This window comes from Dryas octopetala, chromosome 1 (genome assembly GCF_963921425.1).
Source record: "Dryas octopetala chromosome 1, drDryOcto1.1, whole genome shotgun sequence".
NCBI classification, from domain to species: Eukaryota; Viridiplantae; Streptophyta; class Magnoliopsida; order Rosales; family Rosaceae; genus Dryas; species Dryas octopetala.
Genome location: NC_141366.1, coordinates 19,500,641 through 19,521,568, shown reverse-complemented (window position 1 = coordinate 19,521,568; position 20,928 = coordinate 19,500,641). Strand labels below are relative to the sequence as shown.

Genomic DNA, 20,928 nt, shown 5'->3' with positions numbered 1-20,928 from the left:
AGCTGGTTGCCGTCCTCTGCAGGCTACGTTGAGTTATAATTTTTGTAATCGATCATCACCGACATGCACAACAAAATTGATGAAGTAGTACTGTTTGACCTGCAGCACGTACACACAAGTGAATAGTGATAATGGATTAATGGTGGAATGGAATTAAGCCTGTGATTGCATGACGAGTAGCTAGAGATGGGATATTTAATTGTTTGGTTGCATGGGATGATAAGAGGCTGGGAAATATTCTGTGTACGTGTCCCAAATCAAGTATGAAATTACATTCCAACATCCGACAAGGGTATCCAATGCGATCATACAGACGAGTAGGAGAACAAGACACTCATAGAGAAATGTTGATACAGACAAGTAAGAGAGCAGCCAGATGTGGGCCCATTATCTGCGGAAATGATACTATAAATATATATTTATCGCTACCACGTACTCGATCTCATGTTAACCACATTTTTAAGCTCACCAGTCACCACATGATGTATTTCATAATTTAAACTCCTTATTTTTTTTAATTAGGTCTCACTTGAGTCACTTAATATATCATCTTTTCAAAAAATTACGATTATAATTATTTTAATATTAACTGAATTACGATTATAATTATTTCAATATTAGGGGGAGCTTCAAATGATTAAGAATGTCCTCATTTATCTTAAATAAGGACATCTTTACTTGAAACTTTTTTTTATGTAAATAAAGTTTTTATAGAGATCGAAACCGTCTATTTTTTAGTCTCAATTCGAGAATCATCTCTGCAAAATTTTAGATAATTCAAATATCACTACTTTTCTACGAATCCCTGATAGAGAATGAACAATTTTCCACCTATTCAAATCCTAACTTAATTTTTACATTCTTTTCATTAAGTTGAAGTTTGGTTTTTGTACCCCAGCACTCTGTACATGACCGCATGCTTTTGGTTGTATATGGAAATATGCTAAACGAGGCTAGCTAGCTCTCATTATCTCATACCCCTTAATATGACTGACAGAGAGAGAGCTTTCATTCTTCTTCTGTAGGAAGAATACAATTCAAGAAGGTGCATGCTCCCGAGAGTAGCAGATCGACATATACCTTTTCTGCAGATAAGATACAACCACTACAAAGTTTTCAAATCCTCTCCACCTAATTTCCTCCAAACTAATTAGTAGCTAGCTAGCTAGCTACATCTCTAGTACTTCTATAGTTCTATTATTATTTTTATGGTCCATTACCCTCTCCCACCTCCATGGCTGAATATCATAATAAATCTGATCACCAACTTGTATCAAAATTTCATGAACCTCCACCACCACAAGGTCTCAAGGAAGAAGATGGTACTTCTGTTGATAAAGAAGCAGAGTACAACTGTCGAACACCGACCTCTGATGAGCACAAGATACCTACCATTCAAAGCTGCCCAACCACACCAAGAAAAAAGGGACAATTTTTGTTGCATAAGAGAAAATTGACATTCTTGGACTTCTTTGAAAGCACCGGGCGTGAAGAGGTAGACTCATTCTTTCGATCATGCTTTGAATCTACTTCTAGTCCTTATAATAGGGTTAAGAAGAGATGTGCAAGTATATAAAACATGCTTCTAGCTAGTTCTAGCTAGCTAGCTAGCACCATCTCCCTGTATATATTTTAATTTCATTATGTTTCTTAATTAATTAGTACTTCTCACTTTTCATGTATTATGTATATGTATGTATGTATCTCTTACACCCCTACATACGCATGATTAATCATGATTTTAGGTCTCTACTTGGATACAATAAGTGATCGACTACAAAATATGTCTAAATTATAAATTAATTCCTGGGTTTTCTTCTTGTTCCTTTCTTGTGAATATTGTATCTTCAATCTTTGTTTTGTTGCATTTATGTATGTATATATATATATATATATATCTCTACCTTAATTAATTTCTCTGAAGAATTCGATTAATTTATTTGTGGTTTAATTGTTATCCCTTAACCCTATGTGAGTCATGTGACATTAATATATTAAGGTTGCAATGAATTTATAATATTTTTTCAATTTATTACAGATATATTGAGGGTCATTATCGATCTAATATATAATTAGCTATTAATAAACGTTAATTCATTTATTTAAATATCCTTATATACAAAGTCTCCCTTCTCTCTATCTACATACTTTTTTCTACATTAGTAATGATCCAACCTGTAATTTAATGTCTCAATTCTAACCCATTTCTCTATCGATATCTCTTTCCTCTCAAAAAACAAAAACTTATATTTTTCCTCACCGTGGGGTTTTTCTAAAAATAATTTTATGTAAAAATTAATATGAAGAAAAAAATCTTTAGAAGATAACTAGTTAAGAGCATTTATCCCTAGACTTGAAGTTTTGAAATCCCCTCTCCAATATGGCTTGATAAGACAAATTTGAATAAAAGATTTATTAAAACGTGTGTGATATGTATTAGGATCCCAATATTCGACATTAGAAAATATATCATCTTGGGTAGAGGTGTATAACGGCCCGGCCCATTTAAAAGCAACACATTCGTGCTTCGTGTTGTGGTTGGGTCGGGCTAGGCTGGGCTGGCTCAATTATTTTAAACCTTAAGCTCAGTCTAGTCCATGGCCCAACCTATAACAGGTCGTGTCGTGCTCATGTCGGGCTGGCTCAATTAATTATTTTAAGTTTCTATTCGTGCTTCGTGTCGTGGTTGGGTCGGGCCGGGCCGACTCAATTATTTTAAACCTTAAGCTCAGTCTGGTCCATGGCCCAGCCTATAACAGGTTGTGTCGTGCTCGTGTCGGGCTGGCTCAATTAATTATTTTAAGTTTCTATTATTATTTAATAAATCAAAGACTTAATTTTTAAAATTAATCAACAATGTCGATATAATTTTTTTTTTTTAAATTCTTTATTAATAAGTCACAATATACAACTTGTTTAAGTCATAAACTCAAACTTCTAATCTATTTATTTTTAAGACACAAAATATAATTTGAAGCCACAATTTAAAAAAATCAAGTATGGAGCATTCAATACTATTCAAACTCAAGCATACCCAAGTTTTAGTTTAATTTTTTTTTTTCATTCTTTTGAGAGTTTAGGGTTTATGGTAGAATCTTTAGAATTTAGGGTTAAAGCCCTAAAACCCTAAATATGAAGTCATAAAACTTAAACTTTAAATGCTTAAACTTTAAAATAATACTACATTATTCAACAAAGTGTAATTCTACGAAATTATAAAGTATAACTCTAGCTACAAGTAGCAAGAGTTACATTATGCATCATAATAAAATAAAGTGTAACTCTATAAGGGTTACATACGGCGTTAGGAAAAAAGATTAGTTTTAAACAACTTCTTGTAGCTTAAAAATAAATAGATATTTTACATGAGTTTATGAGTGAAACTTACAATTTTTTGTGGCTTTTTGCTAATTTAATTTTAAAAAAAATAGCAATTAATAAGAAATAAGTTTGTAATTGAATATATAATTGTATTTAGTTTTTTGAAAATATTTTTATTTATGGAACTAACAATTAATCTTTAAATAATAAAAAATTGAGAGGGCTCGTGCCGGGCTGACTCAATGGGATAGAAAATCTTTTCCTAGCCCGACCCACTTAATAACAAGCCGAACCAACTTTAAACTGGCCATGCCCGTGACGCACTCGGTCTGGTCTGGCCCGACCCGATGTACACCTCTAATCTTGGGCTAGTATATAAATGAGCTCTTGAGCACATTCACTTATAAGCCCGTTTAGTAAGGTCAAGTTCTACTCATAGCAAGGTTCCTATCAATTGATAATTAGAACAACTTTTACTGCACAACTGGACTTGAAAATAGACTAGATTAAAACGAATATTGGTATTATGTATGAGGATAATATCGAGTCATTGAAAACTGGTAGGTGTTAAGTTAGTGAAAGCCGTCTCAAAGAAAGGAAAAGACTTTCATTTAATTGGCTACCCAGCCAACATACTGAAAAAATAGAACATCTTATGCTTATGCTTAATATATGAGCTCTTACATAGCATTTCCTTATAAGCCGGTTTTGAAAGAAAAAGTTGTACACTTAATTTCCTATTAGTATGTTCGGGGTAGTAATAGTGTCACTCTATCTTTTAAGCCGACATTCCTATTTTTTTCCTCCATGCCTTCCGATGGAATGAAATAAACAGAAAAAAAGAAAGAAAACAAAGGTTAATATGTAACATTTTCTTGCATCGGAAAAATAGGAGAATGCTATTTGTAACCACTAAATTTAAAAGTACAAGCATACTCAAAAATGGAAAAGAGCAATGTATGCGGAATTGCGGACCTTGTTTTCAGCCGAGACATTATCAAAGATGGTACTATATAATTGGGCGAAAGGGAATACTAAGTTTTGGATAGTAGTAAACTATAAGCAAGGGTAAGATAGAGCTTTGGATCCTATTTTGAATGTCTTTAGCAAGTAGAGTAGCTCCAAAAGATAAAGGCCTCCTCTAATTTGTCTTTGGTTTCTTTTGTATTTGGGAGTTTTGGAGAGATGCATGCAAGAATAAGTCAACCCAAGGCATGAGGATTAAATTTGATCCCACAATCTACCACTTGATCAAAGGCTCATGAAAGGAAAAGAATAAAAAAAACTATTATTTTCACAAAATCGCAAAACCACTTGTGGAATGTGAATGTCGATCGATCTGTAACATCACATTCCGCATTTATCCTGCAATGTCATGCATGTTAAAAAAGAATTCTTATTGACAAGTCGCTCTATTTTCAAGCATTGCACTTTTGTAGTTTTGTTGGTAAATTAATTGGGTCTAGCCCAATATGTGCTCATCGATGCAGCCCAAAATTCTGGATGTCTAGCATTTCAATGGACGGATTTTGGACCCTTATACAATAATTGGGTCTAGCCCATTATTAATTTATTATTCATGAAGAGCATTGGCTTCAATCCTATTCCCATAAGTTCTTCTTCTGGAAACTTCAGCTGTGGGCCCATCAAGAAACGAAATCTAGAGGAAGCTTCGATGAAAAGTAAAAAGCTTGCCCCCATTTCACTTTGAGTGCGTTAACATGCAGGTACTGATACCACAAATTATTAACCAAAACCACCTAAAGCCCCTTTCTTTCTTTGCGGACCAACTACCACAATGCTAATATTCTTTTGCGGACACCACGCCTAATATTCTTTTTTTTTGCCAAATCGATCTCTTTCTTCAACTTTACCAAATCGACAATTGTTCATCTTCATTCACAAACATCGTTCTGCAATTGCAAGCCTGCAACTCCAAAAAAACTGCAGTTTCAGTTTACTTTGCAGTTTCAGAAACTGCAGTTTCACTTACACTACAACTGCAAGCTTACAACTCAAATAAACTGCAGTTTCAGTTCATTTGCAGTTTCTGAAACTGCAGTTGCAACTCAAATAAACTGCAGTTTCACTTACATTACAACTGCAAGCTTACAACTCAAAAAAACTGCAGTTTCAGTTCATTTGCAGTTTCTGAAACTGCAGTTGTAACTCAAATAAACTGCAGTTTCAGTTCATTTGCAGTTTCAGAAACTGCAGTTAGTAACTACAACTCCAATAAACTGCAGTTTCAGTTTACTTCCAATGTTCCAGAAATTGCAGTTTCAGAATCAAGAACCTTCTACGGATAAAAAATCAAAGTAGGAGTCTACGTACCACAAGTGGTCAAAGCAGATCTAGAAGGCTTCGATCAAGCTCGGAGCAGATCCATTAGAAGGCTTCGAGCAGGCTTCGATCAAGCACACAGAGAGAGAGAGAGAGAGAGAAAGAGAAAGAAAGAAAGAAAGAAAGAAAGAAAGAAAGAGAGAGAGAGAGAGAGAGAAAGAAACACACGCAGCTGCTAAGCAGCCCACTCAGCTGCGGTCAACTAAAGCCCATGCAGTCAAACTAACCTAATTGTTAATAAAACTAACCTAATTATTATATATTAATAATAGTGGTACTACAAGTTAAAAAACATAGGAAATGTGTAGTTATGGGTAATTATTTCTTTCACTTTTACCCCACGTAGCCATTGGGTTCAGAAACCACTTAACACCTGTCCACCACATGTCAACATGGAGTGACCCCTTAAACACAGTTATTATCTTCTCAATATTGCTGTAACTACAAATCTTTATATCTCTCACCATCAACCCATCTCCCACTGCTGGAAACATGAGCTAATAGACCCATTTTCAAATCCATAATTCTTTGTACGAAAACAAAGGAATGGCTCCAAAGCGCTCAGCCAAGGTGGTAGTGAAGACCACCAAGAAAGTTGTGGAGTAAATAGTACAAGTCTCAGTGGTTCAAAGCAAGCAGACAAAAAAGGCAGGCAGTACTAGTGGTCCTAAAGAGCCACTGAAAACTATTCCCATTGAAACCCAAGAAGAAAACCAAACCCAAAACGTTGTCGTTCCAGTTGGAGAGCAAGCACCCAATAATGAAGAGCAAACACCCAAAAAAGAAGAGCACAAAAGTGAGGTGAAGACCCAAGAAGGGGCAAAGAGTAGGAAGAAGAGGAAGAGGAGAGGAGAGGAGAGGGTGGTGGTGGAGAGGGGTATAACAGGTATTTTTACAGGGTGTTGAAGCAGGTGCACCCTGATAAGGGAATGTCGTCCAAGGCCATGACAATTCTAAACAACTTCATGAACGACATGTTTGAGAGGGTGGCGGATGAGGCGGCGAGGCTGACCATGTACACGGCACGAAAGACCTTGTCGTCCAGGGAGATTCAGGGGGCTGTCAGCCTCGTTTTGCCTGGAGAACTTGGTAGGCATGCCATGGCAGAAGGGACTAAGGCTGTAGCTACACACATGTCCAATATTGCAAGAGCCTCCAAGTCTTAATATTATTAGTCTTTCATTTGTTTTTTTTTTTTAATGTTTTCTAGGTAATATCTAGCTAGCCATGCATGTGTATATTGATCAATCTTTTTGGTTATGTATATATGCCTTTTTTGTGTTCTCGACCTAATTACACTACACAATTGCATGGACAGGATTAATCGATTGTCCGACTCATTGCTGATAACCATTTTTTTTTTTTGTCAATATTTATTATGGGAGTGAATTTATTGGGAAAAGAAAATAATGAAGTGAAACTCACTATTCTACATGATAACATGAGTAATACTAATTGTATGTTAATTTAGTACTCAATATTTTATTAGATCAGAATAATTAATCAAAGAAATCATTTGTTATGTCGATCAAACACTATACAAGACATCATCTTCCCCCATGGAAAACAAACAAATAAAACAGAGTGAGCTTGGACAAAACTTATGATGCCTATCTTTGTTAATCTCAACTTGTTTTGAATTTACAACACAGAATAAGCACGGATCACCTCAACTGCGGGTGCTCGACACATTGGACATTTTCCACAACTCTCAACCAATTGGTTAGCACATTTTGAACATGTGCACATGTGCCCACATCTGCAAGAAGAAATGGACAGAAAATCAATGTTAAGAATATCCACATGCCCAGAAATTTGAATCACAATGTGAACATTTTGGAGTTTACCTGTACAGTAAAGAATCAATGCTGCTATCACAACATATGCAGCAAATTCCTTTCCTTACATGATCCCATTTAGACCCATCTTCTGGCACCACATCTTCACCCAACCCTGCAAGAGAAGTAACCTCTCCACAATCAACTTGAGGAATGCAATGAATTCAAACCTTAGGGAAATTACTGGTCAACAACAAAAGAGTGGGAAAATGATATGGTCTTCCGCGTGAATTAATAGTTTCAGGGATTAGGGTTAAGCCAACCGAGAGATCACAATGTAGGGTAAAAACTCACCAACAAAGACGGCTGAATAAAATATACTTGATTGCATCAAAATTATAGACAAACCTTGTGAAACATCCGATCGATTCAGGGCAGCAGAAACTTCTTGTCTAATTGAGCGCTGCAACTCAAGTTGCATATCCATGCAAGCCTCCAACATCCTCTGCAAATTATTCATCCTCTGTTGTAGCCTAGCCATGTCAATCCTCATATCGTTAATTATCTCCCAGTCCTGTATCAAACAAGCAATGAGTCAATTGGATAAACCAAAGCGTATGAATTGAGAATGCAAGTGACGGACACCCAGATCGTAAGGAAAAATGAAAAATCCTAGCTATGCGCTAATTGTGGATTAGACAAAAGCGCTACCAAACCAATATAAGATTCACATGCGTTCCCACAAAGATAATCATGAGCTGGTGATTTATTATGGCTAAGAATATAGAAATATTTGATACTACATATGCTTACATATGTACAAAATAATAACATTCAGAATGCTGAAGTAATCAGGTTAGCATATCTATGTCACAAATTGGAATAAAGTTCCAAGAAGTATTATGTGAACTCACAATTCCAAAGCGTTGATGCATGTCATGCTGTGACCAATTATCATGGTGTGACACCTGTTCCCAAAGTGGCGAGGGAGGTATTTGCTGTGATGGCAGAGCAAGGCTAGGGCTCTCAACTAAATCCACTCGAACCTCATTCTGATATCCACCAGTCTGCTCCAGATCGTGTTCTGCAGATTCAGGAGGTGATGAATCATGCAGCTCCCAGTCAACGGCAGTATGACCTTGCCTTTCCACATATGATTGTATCAATTGATCTAGATTCTGACGGAAACCACTACTAAGAAGATTAGAGACCCTTCTCCTGAAACATGAATAAGATTCCATGAGAAAACATATCTTTTAGGATCACAATGCATAATCATAAATTAACAAATTTGACACCTGCTTAGGAGTTCCCTTAGCTCCATATTGTGAACATTATCGTCATCAGGGATAAAAAAGGTATCAACCCGCCTGTCTGGAACAGTATCCTGGTCAGATGGCCCTTCTAACCAATCTTGAACAGCCTCTTGAAAACCACTTTCCTCATGCCACACTTCAGGGACATCTTGGAGGTGAGTGTTTTCTCTGTCTTCGTTCACCAATAATTCCTGTGACCAATCATAAGCAGCAGTTTCCTGATAATCTCCAACTGTATTTTCCCCATCGTTTTCTTGCAAACCATTATACTCAACATCAGCTCGTTCCCAGTCTCTTTCCTCATTTTCTGAGGCTCGATCCTGCCATTGTTCTAGCTGAGAAGTAAATTCTTGCAAATTTGCCTCCCCAAGCGTGTTGTCTTGCACATCAGATGCATGATCAGGTAGTCCACGGATGACACTTTCCTCCCCATTTCGCTCAAATGGCCAGTCAGATGCATCACTGACTTCTTGCATGTTACTATGCTCACCAACAACATTTTTAAAACTTTCTTGGGACTGCTCAACAGCAGTGGTTTCCTGAAAGTGACCAGTCATGCTTGGACCAGTCTGATCCCTCCTTTCAAAGAATTCAATACTGGTTGAGCATTGCCAGTCTCGTACAACAGTATCAGGAACTTCTTCCTGCCAACCCTCTACAGGAGCATTAGATTCTTGCAAATCTATATCCTGAGTGGTGTTGCCACCTAAATCATCCCTACCATCTGATATTGCACAGTTATCATGTTCTCGGTCATCACTTGCCTCACCATTAGGCTCAGATTGTCCAAAAATACCATCTAGGCCCTCGTGTAAATTGTTCACTTCAGTATGTCCACTTCTATTACCATTAGAATCACTTGAAGATGTATCAGAATGGCTGCTGCTTACTTGAACACAGACAGAACTATCCAATCTGGAGAAAAAACCTTCCCTAATCCAAAGAATAGATTCCAAAATATCAATGAAAAAATGAACAAACACATATTTTTCTATTTACAAGACAAAATGAATGAAGAAAATAATTTAGTATCAGTCAACAAAATGACAAACAATACTTGGCTCCATCCCTTGGAGGAGGTGCTCCTCCAAGGGATGGAGCCAAGTATTGTTCTAAAATAACCACACATGCAACAATGAATACAAATAATATAGAAAACAAAAGAGGGTCAAGAGAATGGGTGAATTCATAATTATTAGATGATGCAAGTTCCCACTATCAAATTCATAAAGTTTACTAGCAAAGAAAACTTATATGGTACTTGAGGGGAAAGAAGTGAAGAATAAAATTTGGCAACTAAAACGAAAGATAAAACATTTCATAACTAATGCTGTCAAAAATACCTCAAACCAGAAACCGTGTGTCTTTGCCTCAATAAGCCCAATTCACTTTCAGCCATGGAAGTGGGTCTCTCATTCTCAATCAATCTACTGTTTCGTAGGAATCTGCCTCTAAGTAATGACTGCAATAGAAAAATAGAAGATTATGTAGCCATGAAATACTAGTAACCAAAAAAGTTTTCCATGTCGCAAAACCGATAAAAATACACAGGAGTAACAAAGTTCCATTACTTCTACAAAATAATAATGCATGGTAGAAGGTCAAGTGCAGAATCAAATTGGATTTTTGTCTCCACGGACATCTATGTGGGTATTCACATTACCTAATGACCATTAATATCATACATAAGCACTTTCACAGCAATGATAGTGTACGCTCAAGTACAACAAATACAAACCCCATTTTCAAAGAGCAACAGTAAGACAAGCAACTGCAGATGTGAAAAACATTCTAGCAACGAACCTGAATTCGGTTGCGGTGAGCAAAATGTGATACAGCCTGGTGCTCCAACAAGACTTGAAGTTCCCTTTGCCTTTCCCTCTCAGCCTTCTCTAACATATCCATCAGGGCCTGCCTACCACATAATCTCCTAATGCCCCTCCGGGTATGCTCAGACCGGCCTTCATTTTGGTTAACAACCAAACCATCACGAACTCGCTCAATTTGAGTACCAATTTCAGCAGGCTGTTCATCTCTATTGTCACCCAAAGCACCTCTCTGCTGGCTGTTCATTTGTACCCACTCCCTTATAATTCTCACCCTCTCCTGTTCATTTTCACCAAGCCACTCTGCCCTTGAACTGTTATTCATATGAGAAACATTGGACGTACATTCTCCCCCACCACAATTCATCCATTCCCGGAAAATTTGCCTCACCCTCTCCCTCTCAACCTCCCCAAAATCAGAAGAATACTCACTGCTAAAATTGCTTGAAGTCTCATGTTCATTGGGTGCCCCAATTCGACCCGGGGACCATGTCCTGTACTCACTCTCACCCACACTCGCATCCTCCAAATCACCTGCATTTTCATTACCATGGCCTTCAGTAGTGTCTCCCCTTGAGATTTCATCTATCAGCTCATCACTCCTTTGCTGGAGCAACCTTTCACTGACTCTCTCTTGGGAATGACTCACCACATGTTCATCCTCAAGCTCTCGCCACATTCGTAGGAGAGAGGATGCCCGGGTGCTTACCCTCCCCCCTTCATTACCAATCCGTCTAGATGTGTGAGGCTGAGAATCTCTAAGGAAAGAAGACTCAAGCACAGAAACATTGTGTAGACCAGCAATAGCCATAATCCAAAATTCAAACTATCAATTAGTCCATCATCCAATCTGTATATAATGCATAAAAAGGCGCATTTATTAACAGGAATAATAATCAGATGATCCTTTCAAAAATCAGATCATCAAATCCGGATGAAATTAGCCAAGCTCATAGTTGTCATCTCGCTCATCATTTCCACATGAACGTTATAAATAATAACCAAGCAATCTAACCAGCATTAAATCATCCAATCCCCTACAAATTTCATCACCGGTGTGATTGCTTCCTTCACTTTTGCTGCATTCCAGAAAAGGAAATCAAAAGGTCAATTTTTTTTTTCCTTCAAAAGCTTCAATTCATTATGAAGTTGTAACTAAACCATTTACATAAGAACCTTCTAATTCAAATACTTAAATTCAAAAAAAAAAAAAAAAAAAAGGCAGAGATTGAAGAAACAAACTTTCTAAAATCAGCAGAATTCGAAATCAATTCAACTCCTCAATGCTCTGTTTTTATTTTTGGCCTGAACCTCAGTGCTCAATTTGGTCTCCAATAAAATATACAAAAATACAAGAAATTAGGACGCTGAATCCCCCGTTTCTCATCAATTCGAACCCAAGAGACGCAAACAGCCTAACGCAGCATTTAGGCTCAGTCAACCTTAGACTCACCATACCTAACATCCAAAACAGGAGATTCAAACACTTATTTTCCATCATTTTCTCGGGAACCAAACAGCCAGTAATTGAAGAATACAAGAATACTAAATTGGCATTATAAACCACTCATAACAAGAAATCAATCAAAACCGATAAATGACCGAATAGAACATGAACCGCAAGGTTTTAAATAAACGATTTGCGAATTTGAGAGCTGAAAAACGTACCAGTGAAACTGCTTCTAACTTTATTGTTTGAGAGTAAAGGAAACGAAACCCTAGCTGTGTAGAAAGTAACAGAGAGAGAGAGAGAGAAAGAGAATTTTTCAAAGAGAGAAATGGAAGTTTTTTCAGAGAGACAGAGAGGGAAGAGCGGCGAATTTACGAAGAATAAATGGGGACACGTCACCGTTTCCGAGTCTTCGTTCCCCATAAATATTGCCGTAATGCTAACGTCTAAAAATTTGGGGGACCCCGTCCAGGGGCTGACACGTGTCGCACGTCCATTTCTTCCGGTCGTTTTACGATCCTTCCAAATCTTGAATTTAACGGGAAGTGGGGTACAAGCTTGGGGAGCACTAAACGGCGCCGTTTTCATTTTGACCACTCCCGCCTTTTCCTGCATACGGCGCCGTTTGTGGGGATCTGAGTGTTTGTTGTGACTTGTGACTTTGTGAGTGAGTGGGGGCTGATTCAATATCATTTACATTCTATTAAGTATTAACCAAAGCAATTATCATTTAATTATTGGAGATGTGTGTTGACAGATTTGCATCCATTTGGATGGAGATGCTGCATCCCATGAAACATTTTTCAATATTATATTTGTATGATTATAAATATAGAAAATTAGAATTAAATACCAAATTCTAATAATTTTTTGGTATAGCATAAAAATCATATAATATTTCAATTGAACTACCAAATGTAAATGTAGTTTTTTAGATTAGGTCACAAACATTTTGACCAATTTAATTTGAGTTTTTTCCATTTGACATTTTTGTCCTTTACTCCACATATGATGGGTGTTAGTTAAAATTTATAAAGTTTTGACAAAATTGCCCTTGAGACTTTTATATTATATTGAAAATTTGTTAATGTAGTCTCAACTTCACATTTAGTTGTGACTGTACGATACTCACAACTTCAAATTTAGTTGTGACTGAACGACAGTCACATTTAAATTGTGAGATAGCCACAGAAGTTGTGACTTAATTGAATTTTTTTTCAGATAAATTATACTACAATATTGTATAAATAGAAGTCAAAACAATATTTTTACTCAAAATAATACATAGTATAGTGGTGTGAGTTGTTTCTTTCAATTTACCAAGACAGTTACAGTTAAATTGTGACTGGATTGATTTTATTTTATTTTAATACAATATAGTATAAATTAATGTAATATTTTTTTTATTTTTTTATTATAGTGGCATGTGATGTAATATTTGTAAATTCTAATACCTTTTACTTTCTTATTTTGTTTGACTTTTCAACTCGTACCTAATCTAAAATATTATTTAATTTTGATACCTAAATTAAAAAATTATTGAAATTTAATAGTTAAAATCAATGGACCTTTATAAATATATATATATAAACAAAATATATAATATTGTATGCCAAAGGATAGTTGTGCCAACCAATAGGACTAGGTGTAAAGTTTATTTACCAACAATTTCCTTGCTTCTTGTTTTGTGGTTTTCTTTTTTTTTCTTCTTTTGTTGGGAAATTTTCTTGTTTCTTGTTTTTTGTTTTTGGGAAATTTCCTTGTTTCTTGTATTCTTTTGAGAAGTTTCCTTGCTTATTGTTACTATCACCTAATGTATGTGTGGACATCATAAAAAAATAATAATAATAATAATAAACCAAATGTGTGTCGTTTTCAATTATACAACTTCTGTGTAGGGGGTTACACTATCAATCAATCTCTAGAATACTACATAATATTTACATTTGTGACTTTAACTTCTATTATATTGGCATACAATAATTAAGTTTAAATTACAAAACAACCCAATAAACGGATTTTTAGGCTAGTTAGTAGAGTAATTCTACATTATATTGTTAATCACATTTTTCAAAAAAGTTAAATCTACTTGTATAATAAACTTCACATGAGTTTTATTTCTATAAAATATATTGGCCAATAAATTTGATACGAATAGTTTTATCTATAAAATTTATTGGCTAGTTAATATATTATTGATCAAGTTGGTGAAAAATGTAAAATAGACATCATTGAAGAAAGGAAGTTGGCATCACAAAAACGTAAAATATAAAATTCATTTAAGAAAAAGTAAAATAAAAGGTTGAAATGTTGAATTCACATATATGTGGGCCATGTGGCTCTTTGGTGGAGTACATAAAAGATATTGAAACTACCTTTTAGATAGGTGCAATTAGCCCATGAATCTATGAATGGATTGACATCTTAAACTAAGGTTTAACAAAAAGTTGTCTCATATATTAGTAAGTGCATTTGCCCCAAATTGATGATTTTACTTTTATTATTATCTGCCTCTTATATATGACAGATGCATGACTCAAAACTATGTACAGTAGTGATTGACTGAATTTTTTTAATTCCAAATTTGATACTTTATTGTAGTTAGCTAGATTGAGTCTTCTTAATCAAAAAGCAAGTGAAGGCTTCAATTCAAAGCCCTTTTCAACTACCCTTGTCTGTTCCTCATTATGCTTGTTCATGGAGGATTGATTTATGGCAATTCATATTACATTTTCTAATTAATTTATGAAATTTTGTTAGTGCTTAACTTTCTTGTTTAATTAGTATAACCAAAGGGAATTGCAGTAATTAATTAGTAACTCCTTTTAGCCTGTTGCATGTTGGTTGTTGGAGTGTTGGCTACCAATCAAATTTTCCCGACCAAAGAAGAAATATCAAATTAAAATTTCATAAAAATATGTATTGACTTGATTGTTTGCCAACCATGCGTGTCGGTGGCAATGGTATAACCGTATAATTGGGTTTATAATAAATGATTGATGCCTATAGTTATTTTATTATATTGTTATATTATATACAGATTAGCTCAAGCCCCAAACAAATGTTAATCAAATTGAGTGCTGATCACATCGTGGCGAAAATGGTCCCATCTTGAAGATATAATTAAGGAATTGTTATGTTAAGAACTTACGAATTATGCTAGTATGTTAAATCTAATCACTTCAAGGAAGTTAAATTTAGTTTCACATAAATAAAGTCGGTTTTAAGAGGAGTTTTTTTTTTTTTTTTGTTCTTTTTCTAAGAACTGAAACTATATTATTAAAGTAAAATTCATAGAAATTACAAAGAAATTAAAATCCGTTAGAATGTGAGGCTCCAACCAAGAAATAGACGTCTAATAAAGCAACCGCCTAAAAAGAGTCTTTATGTGTAATATAAAACCTAACTATATATTATAAATTTAAGAATGTATAAGTAAAATAAAAAAGTGATTCATAATATATTTTGAGTGCATGTGGATGGAGTTATATTCGTATATTTATAATACATAATTAGAATGGAAATAAGTAAAAACAAATAAAATAGAGAAGCCAAATTATTACATAATTTCATATTATGTCTTTGAAGTTGTCGACATTTGATTAACTATGAAATTAGAAAACAGAAAATAAAAAGTAGTAGACATAATGAAATCCACATGTGTTGGTTCATATATACGCAACCGCAAGACGGCCCCCAATCAGTCTAGGGTTGAGGGCAAGCCAAAGCCCCCACAGCTTTTGGTTTATATATGTTGTGTTTTTCGTGATGGCATATTTACTTGCATGGGTCCTCCTATGTTTAAACAATCACGTTCTTCTGCCTCTCATCATCACTCACTTCTCATCGATAAAAAGGATCCAAATCCTCTACATTCTTTTTCTTTTATATTCATATTGGATATATTGTGCATAAAATCATAATTAAGCATCGGTGAGCCCTAAAAGTTTTTTAGAATACTAGCTAGTAAACCAACAAATTTATCATGGTATCACTGTATCAGACCATGAGATCAAGAGAGTTTGACTCACGTATATACTGCAATTGTATTTTCCCAATATAAGTTGAATTCCACGTGTTGGGCGCTATTAATGGTACGTGAATAGAAACTCACATTGTTGTGTTGTTAGTTAACTGTCTGACAAGAAAATATTGATACCCCTATCATATATCTATTTATTTAATTAGTTCCTTCAATTCTTCTCTAACCCATAAAATGTGGGGAAAAAGAAAGAAAAGACTTGCAAAGAAAATGTGATCAAATTAGTGTCCACATGTGGACAATGGCATAGAGACAAAGAGAGTGTAAAATGTGTTAGGTTAACTGTCTTTCACATGAAATCGATCAAATCGTTTTCGTTTTCTTGTTGATGGTATTTGCCGCCTCCCTCAGCCCCCCCTCTTTCACATGATCCTCCTCCATCTTAATGTTTCTTTGTTAGACATTATTAGGCCATGCAGATCGAAATAGTCCTTATGGAATGTGGAGGGGTCTAGAACAGAACGGGATGATAACTTACTGATTGCTTTGCTTTAAGGGCACAACTGCCCCATCAATATGACCTATATATATGCGGGTTTGTTAAGGGCTGGACCCAAAGAGTGGCCAAGGAAAAAGGGTTGGTCCCAAACCATATACAGCTAGCTTGGGATTAATTTGCCCGTCTCAATAGGTTGGTTATTATGAGTATATTGCCTCTCTTTTGAGAGGCCAACTAAACACATAAAGGATGAAACATATCTAGATTGTCTTATAGCAACTGTACCCTATTATGTCATGCATGCCCCACAGGCCATAGCTAGCTAGTATTGGTTGCATGTTTAGCTGCAGAGTACTTGATTCGTAAATGTCATTGTCATTTTGCTCACTTAATTGGCACCAAATAAGGGATGGAATCACATGATAGATGCAGTCCCATTTGTATTATCAAGTTAATTACAATCAATCAATGATTAGTTGAAACATAATTTGGCTAATAAAGAAAAAATTGACAGTCATTTGGTTAGCTCATGAAGACTGCAAACACGAAGGGAATTTAGAAAATTAACTTTTTTTTAACTTTAAACCATTTTGTAAAGACTTTAAAAATTTAATCCTCGAGTAGTAGTGCTTGAGCTCTGATTGAGAAGTTCTCGAGCCCCCACTGTGGAACTCAAGTACTTCTTAGGATTAGATTTCTAAATTCTTAGAAAAATGGCTAAAAGTCTTTTAATAGAACAATTACAAGGTAGTCTTTCAAATTTTCCAAAAATGAATTAGAACTATAATAGGTTAAGAATTCGATCACTTCTAATGTAACAAAAAAGACAATGAAACATAGACAAGTAACTTGTTTTGAAGTAGGGGTGTCCAAAATTCAAACCAAATCCATCATATGGATCATTTTTACAAATTTTAATTGGTTTTTTTGTTGATTAAATTGAAACAGATGTAAATTAAATATAAAAAACCGACTTAATTGGATATGTTGTTGACTTTTGAGGATTAAAAATAAGTTCAGCAATGGATTCCAAATGTCTCTACTAAATTTGGACTAGATCTCAAATGATCTGACAATATACATAATAATGTTTAATTGATGAGAGAAACTTACATATCCCTTGTTGTATACAACATGTGAGACACACACATGGTCATATGACTGTGAAACACAAACATGGTCGTGTGATAGTCACATGACCATGTTTGTGTCTCACATGTTGTATACAATAAGGGATATGTAAGTTTTAGTCTTAATTGATTTATATATAGGCCTATCTAGAGCTCATTTACTTTTGTTGATGCGCAAAATTTGTCATGCAGTCAATCTAACCTCTAACCGCCATGTCACGGCCTATGTCGATCACCATGTCACTCTCCTTCTACCCTGCACACTAAAACAGAGAACACTAAGCATAAGGGGCACTGGTGTGGTACCGGCCAAGGACCCTCCGACGCTGTCAATAATCACACCTTCAGAGTATTCTAGAAAGCTAGTGTTGCATATCTTACCTAAGGGCTAGCGTGCCCAATTTATAGTGATTATGATCGAGGGTCTTCTAGTCCTTATCCAATTAGTGTTCCTGATAACTTACCAAGTAAGTCTTAACTTAGGATAGGCCGCGACTCTTTGTCTAAGTAGAATACGCCTCCTCCTAGGCTAACTCTCGCGCAAGCTGGGCCTTCTAGCCAAGAAGCCTATCCACTCCACCCTAGTTGCCTATGAACCTCACCACCTAGGACCCCATGGGTCCCCAAATGCAATCCTAGGCCAACACCGATACCAGGTCATCTCTAGAGCGTCTCCCTCCAAGGGCATCTCCTGGGTGTAGGCCTCCGAGACTCTTCTACAACGAAGCCTAAGCATAGATCATTGGGCTTGAGCTTTCCATTAGTGCCGAGGCTAAGCTATCCTTAGTCTTGCACGTTCACTGCACCAAGGCTCAATCAGGCCTCACGTCTTTATGATATCGAGCTCTCATATCCATGAGTGCCAATTCATGGTCCATCACAGGCTATTACCCATGTCTAAGCCGAGGCTAGCTTAATCTTGCTTCTCTGGGTCACCAAGCCTCACCAGCCTTGGCCCATTAGTCGCCAAGCCCACCATTGGGTCTAGGTCTTTTAGGTCTCGAGCTCATGCTTGGGCCTCACCCCATCCAGTAGACTTTTCAGGCCTATGGACGCGTTTCTAGTCTCTTGGGAATGGCGCCTACAAGCTCTTTTTTGGGAATTGGGATGATTGCTCCTCTTCAACAGCAACACCAACGAGTACATCTGCTGCGTCACGCTCTGCTTCCTCTGTCGAATAAACGAATCTGAGATCGTTGATCCCTAATTTCTTCGATCCTCACCAATCTAGAACACCCCCACCCTTTTGATCCTCGCCAATCTTGATATTGGGAGACTCTTAATATTGTGCTTGATTTGATTACTCTGGGAAATGTTGATGAGATTGTGATGATGTTGAAGAAGGAGGCAGTGAATACTCAGTGAGGAAGAGCAGGGTGGGTGGGTGGGTGGGTGGGTGGGTGTGGGTGTGGGTGTGGGAGTGGGAGGGTACTGCGTCTCCTACCTTTTTTTATTATTATTTTTTTTTTATAATTCTTTTTTAAGAGAAAAGACTTTTTTGCCCTCACGTTATCAATTTTAACGAAACTTTTAATAGAATTGATGAAAATTTCTTTGATTGAAATATTTCGTTAATAATAGTCATTGATTGAATCAAAGTGAAAATGAAATCCTCAACTGAAAATAAGGATATAGTTGGAGTTAGATTGCTAAAATTTTTCCTTTTAAAATTATGGGGAGTTGGACCAAATATTGAATTCTTGAACTGTTGTAATTATTAAATTATTTGAATTAAGAAAAACCTAAATAATCCCGAAAAGCTCAAACCATAAAAAGAAAGAAAAAAATCTTAAACCGATGACAAAAAGCTAACCCAATTCAATAATTAATTGTTTGGAATAAATGCAATTGAATTGAATGAAATAAGGGTTAATTACATATATATACCTCAATTATACATCACTTATCAGTTGGGTACCTCAGGTTTAAAAACTTTCATTAGGGTACATCAATTTCAATATTTCGTCAATTGAATACCTCCGTTAGTCTGACCGTTAGTCTAACCGTTAACTAATAATGTGGTGCTGATGTGGCACATTCACTTGGCATTTAAAAATAGACAGGTGGATAAAAATTAATTAAAAAACCTAATTAGAGTTTAAAAAATGATACAAAATATAAAAAATAAACACAAAATTAAAAAATGAAAAAAAACAAAAAATGGCTGAGAACCCAGCAACTTCACCCTCAACCCTTCTCTCTTCGCCTCCCTCCCCCTTTCTGGCCAGCAACTCGCAGCCCACACCCTCCTCCCTCCCCCTCCCCAAGTCCGCCACCCTCCACATGCACCCACTGACCACCACCACCGCAAACCTCCAACCGTAGCCATGACCCGACAAGCCTAAGCCCAAGCCCAAGACCAAACCCACCGCCTCTCTACCTGTCACCGCCACCCTGCCAGCCTCATCATCGGTTTCTGCGCCCCATGCCTCCGCGAACGCCTAGCCGGTCTCGACTCCGCCGCTCACCCCGAAACCTCAACCCGGAACCCACATTCCGGGTCAGAGCTCCGACGCAGCAAATCATGCCAACAACTCTCCAAACCCGACTCAGCGCAAGTCCTAGCTCCGGCCCAGGACTAGATTTATCAGCCAACAACCCTCCATACCCGACTCGACGCAAGTCCTGCGACGTTAGGGCTCGGAACACTCTCTCGGAGCTCTTCAACATCGACGACGAGCGCAAAGGCCTACCCAGAAGTTCGAGGTCGAATTGAAGGAAGAGGACGATAATGGAAATGTGCTTAGGGTTTCTGATGCGGAGTTCAAGACAGTGAAGGAGTTGAGTAAATAAAATTGGGGGTGAAGGGCATCGAAGAAGAGGAAGAGGCTGGGTTGGGCAGGATAGGGGCGGGCTGGGGTGGGGGGGTGCGATGGAGCTGGCTGGGGTTGGGTGGCAGAGGGAGGGGCGGGGATTGGTGGAAGAAGAAGGTGTTGCAGAGGGGAGGGGAGGCAGAGAGAAAGAGAAAGAGAAAGTGAGAGGAGGGAGGTGGGTCGGGTCTGGTCTGGTCGGGGTGGGGTGGGGTGGCGGGGGGAAGGACGGGGGATGTGGAAGGGTGGCCTGGGTGGGGGAAGGGTAGGGGAGGAAGGGGGAATGAGGGGGCTAGGTGGGGAGGTGAGGCCGGGCAGGGGAGGCCGGGCCTGGCTTCGTTTTTTTTTTTTTTTTTCAATTTTATATAATTTTAAGGATTTTATTGATTTTTTTATAAATTTTTGTCCACGTGGCTTTTTTTTTAAAGACAAGTCAACGTTTAGTGGTGGGTCCACGTCAGCGCCACATAAGT

General features: G+C 36.9%; 1 protein-coding gene and 1 pseudogene across 2 annotated transcripts; one reads left to right on the top strand and one right to left on the bottom strand.

The window, feature by feature from the left end:
- Window positions 1-6,210: 6,210 nt before the first annotated feature.
- On the top strand, window positions 6,211-6,979 carry LOC147298915 (uncharacterized; annotated as a pseudogene).
- A 181-nt stretch (window positions 6,980-7,160) lies between these two features.
- LOC147298914 (Ring/U-Box superfamily protein) lies at window positions 7,161-12,037 on the bottom strand. Of its 2 annotated transcripts, XM_086245677.1 has the most exons (9): window positions 11,827-12,037; window positions 11,600-11,663; window positions 10,562-11,434; window positions 10,102-10,220; window positions 8,741-9,691; window positions 8,357-8,660; window positions 7,851-8,016; window positions 7,512-7,617; window positions 7,161-7,423 (listed from the first exon to the last, which is right to left on the bottom strand). In XM_086245677.1, exons 3-9 carry the CDS (start codon window positions 11,393-11,395, stop codon window positions 7,306-7,308), a joined length of 2,598 nt encoding a protein of 865 aa, XP_086101803.1. In that variant the 5' UTR covers window positions 11,396-11,434; window positions 11,600-11,663; window positions 11,827-12,037; the 3' UTR covers window positions 7,161-7,305. The 2 variants fall into 2 exon arrangements, with proteins under 2 accessions (XP_086101803.1, XP_086101800.1); XM_086245674.1 differs by having other exon boundaries at window positions 10,562-11,663.
- Between the last annotated feature and the right edge of the window lie 8,891 nt (window positions 12,038-20,928).

Excerpts from the sequence above, each read along its gene's own strand:
- LOC147298914 (XM_086245674.1), bottom strand. The coding sequence starts at position 11,395 with ATGGCTATTGCTGGTCTACACAATGTTTCTGTGCTTGAGTCTTCTTTC. Across the intron at positions 10,221-10,561 it reads CTCACCGCAACCGAATTCAG|TCATTACTTAGAGGCAGATT; the intron begins GTTCGTTGCTAG and ends TTTCTATTGCAG. Across the intron at positions 7,618-7,850 it reads TCGATCGGATGTTTCACAAG|GGTTGGGTGAAGATGTGGTG; the intron begins GTTTGTCTATAA and ends CTTCTCTTGCAG.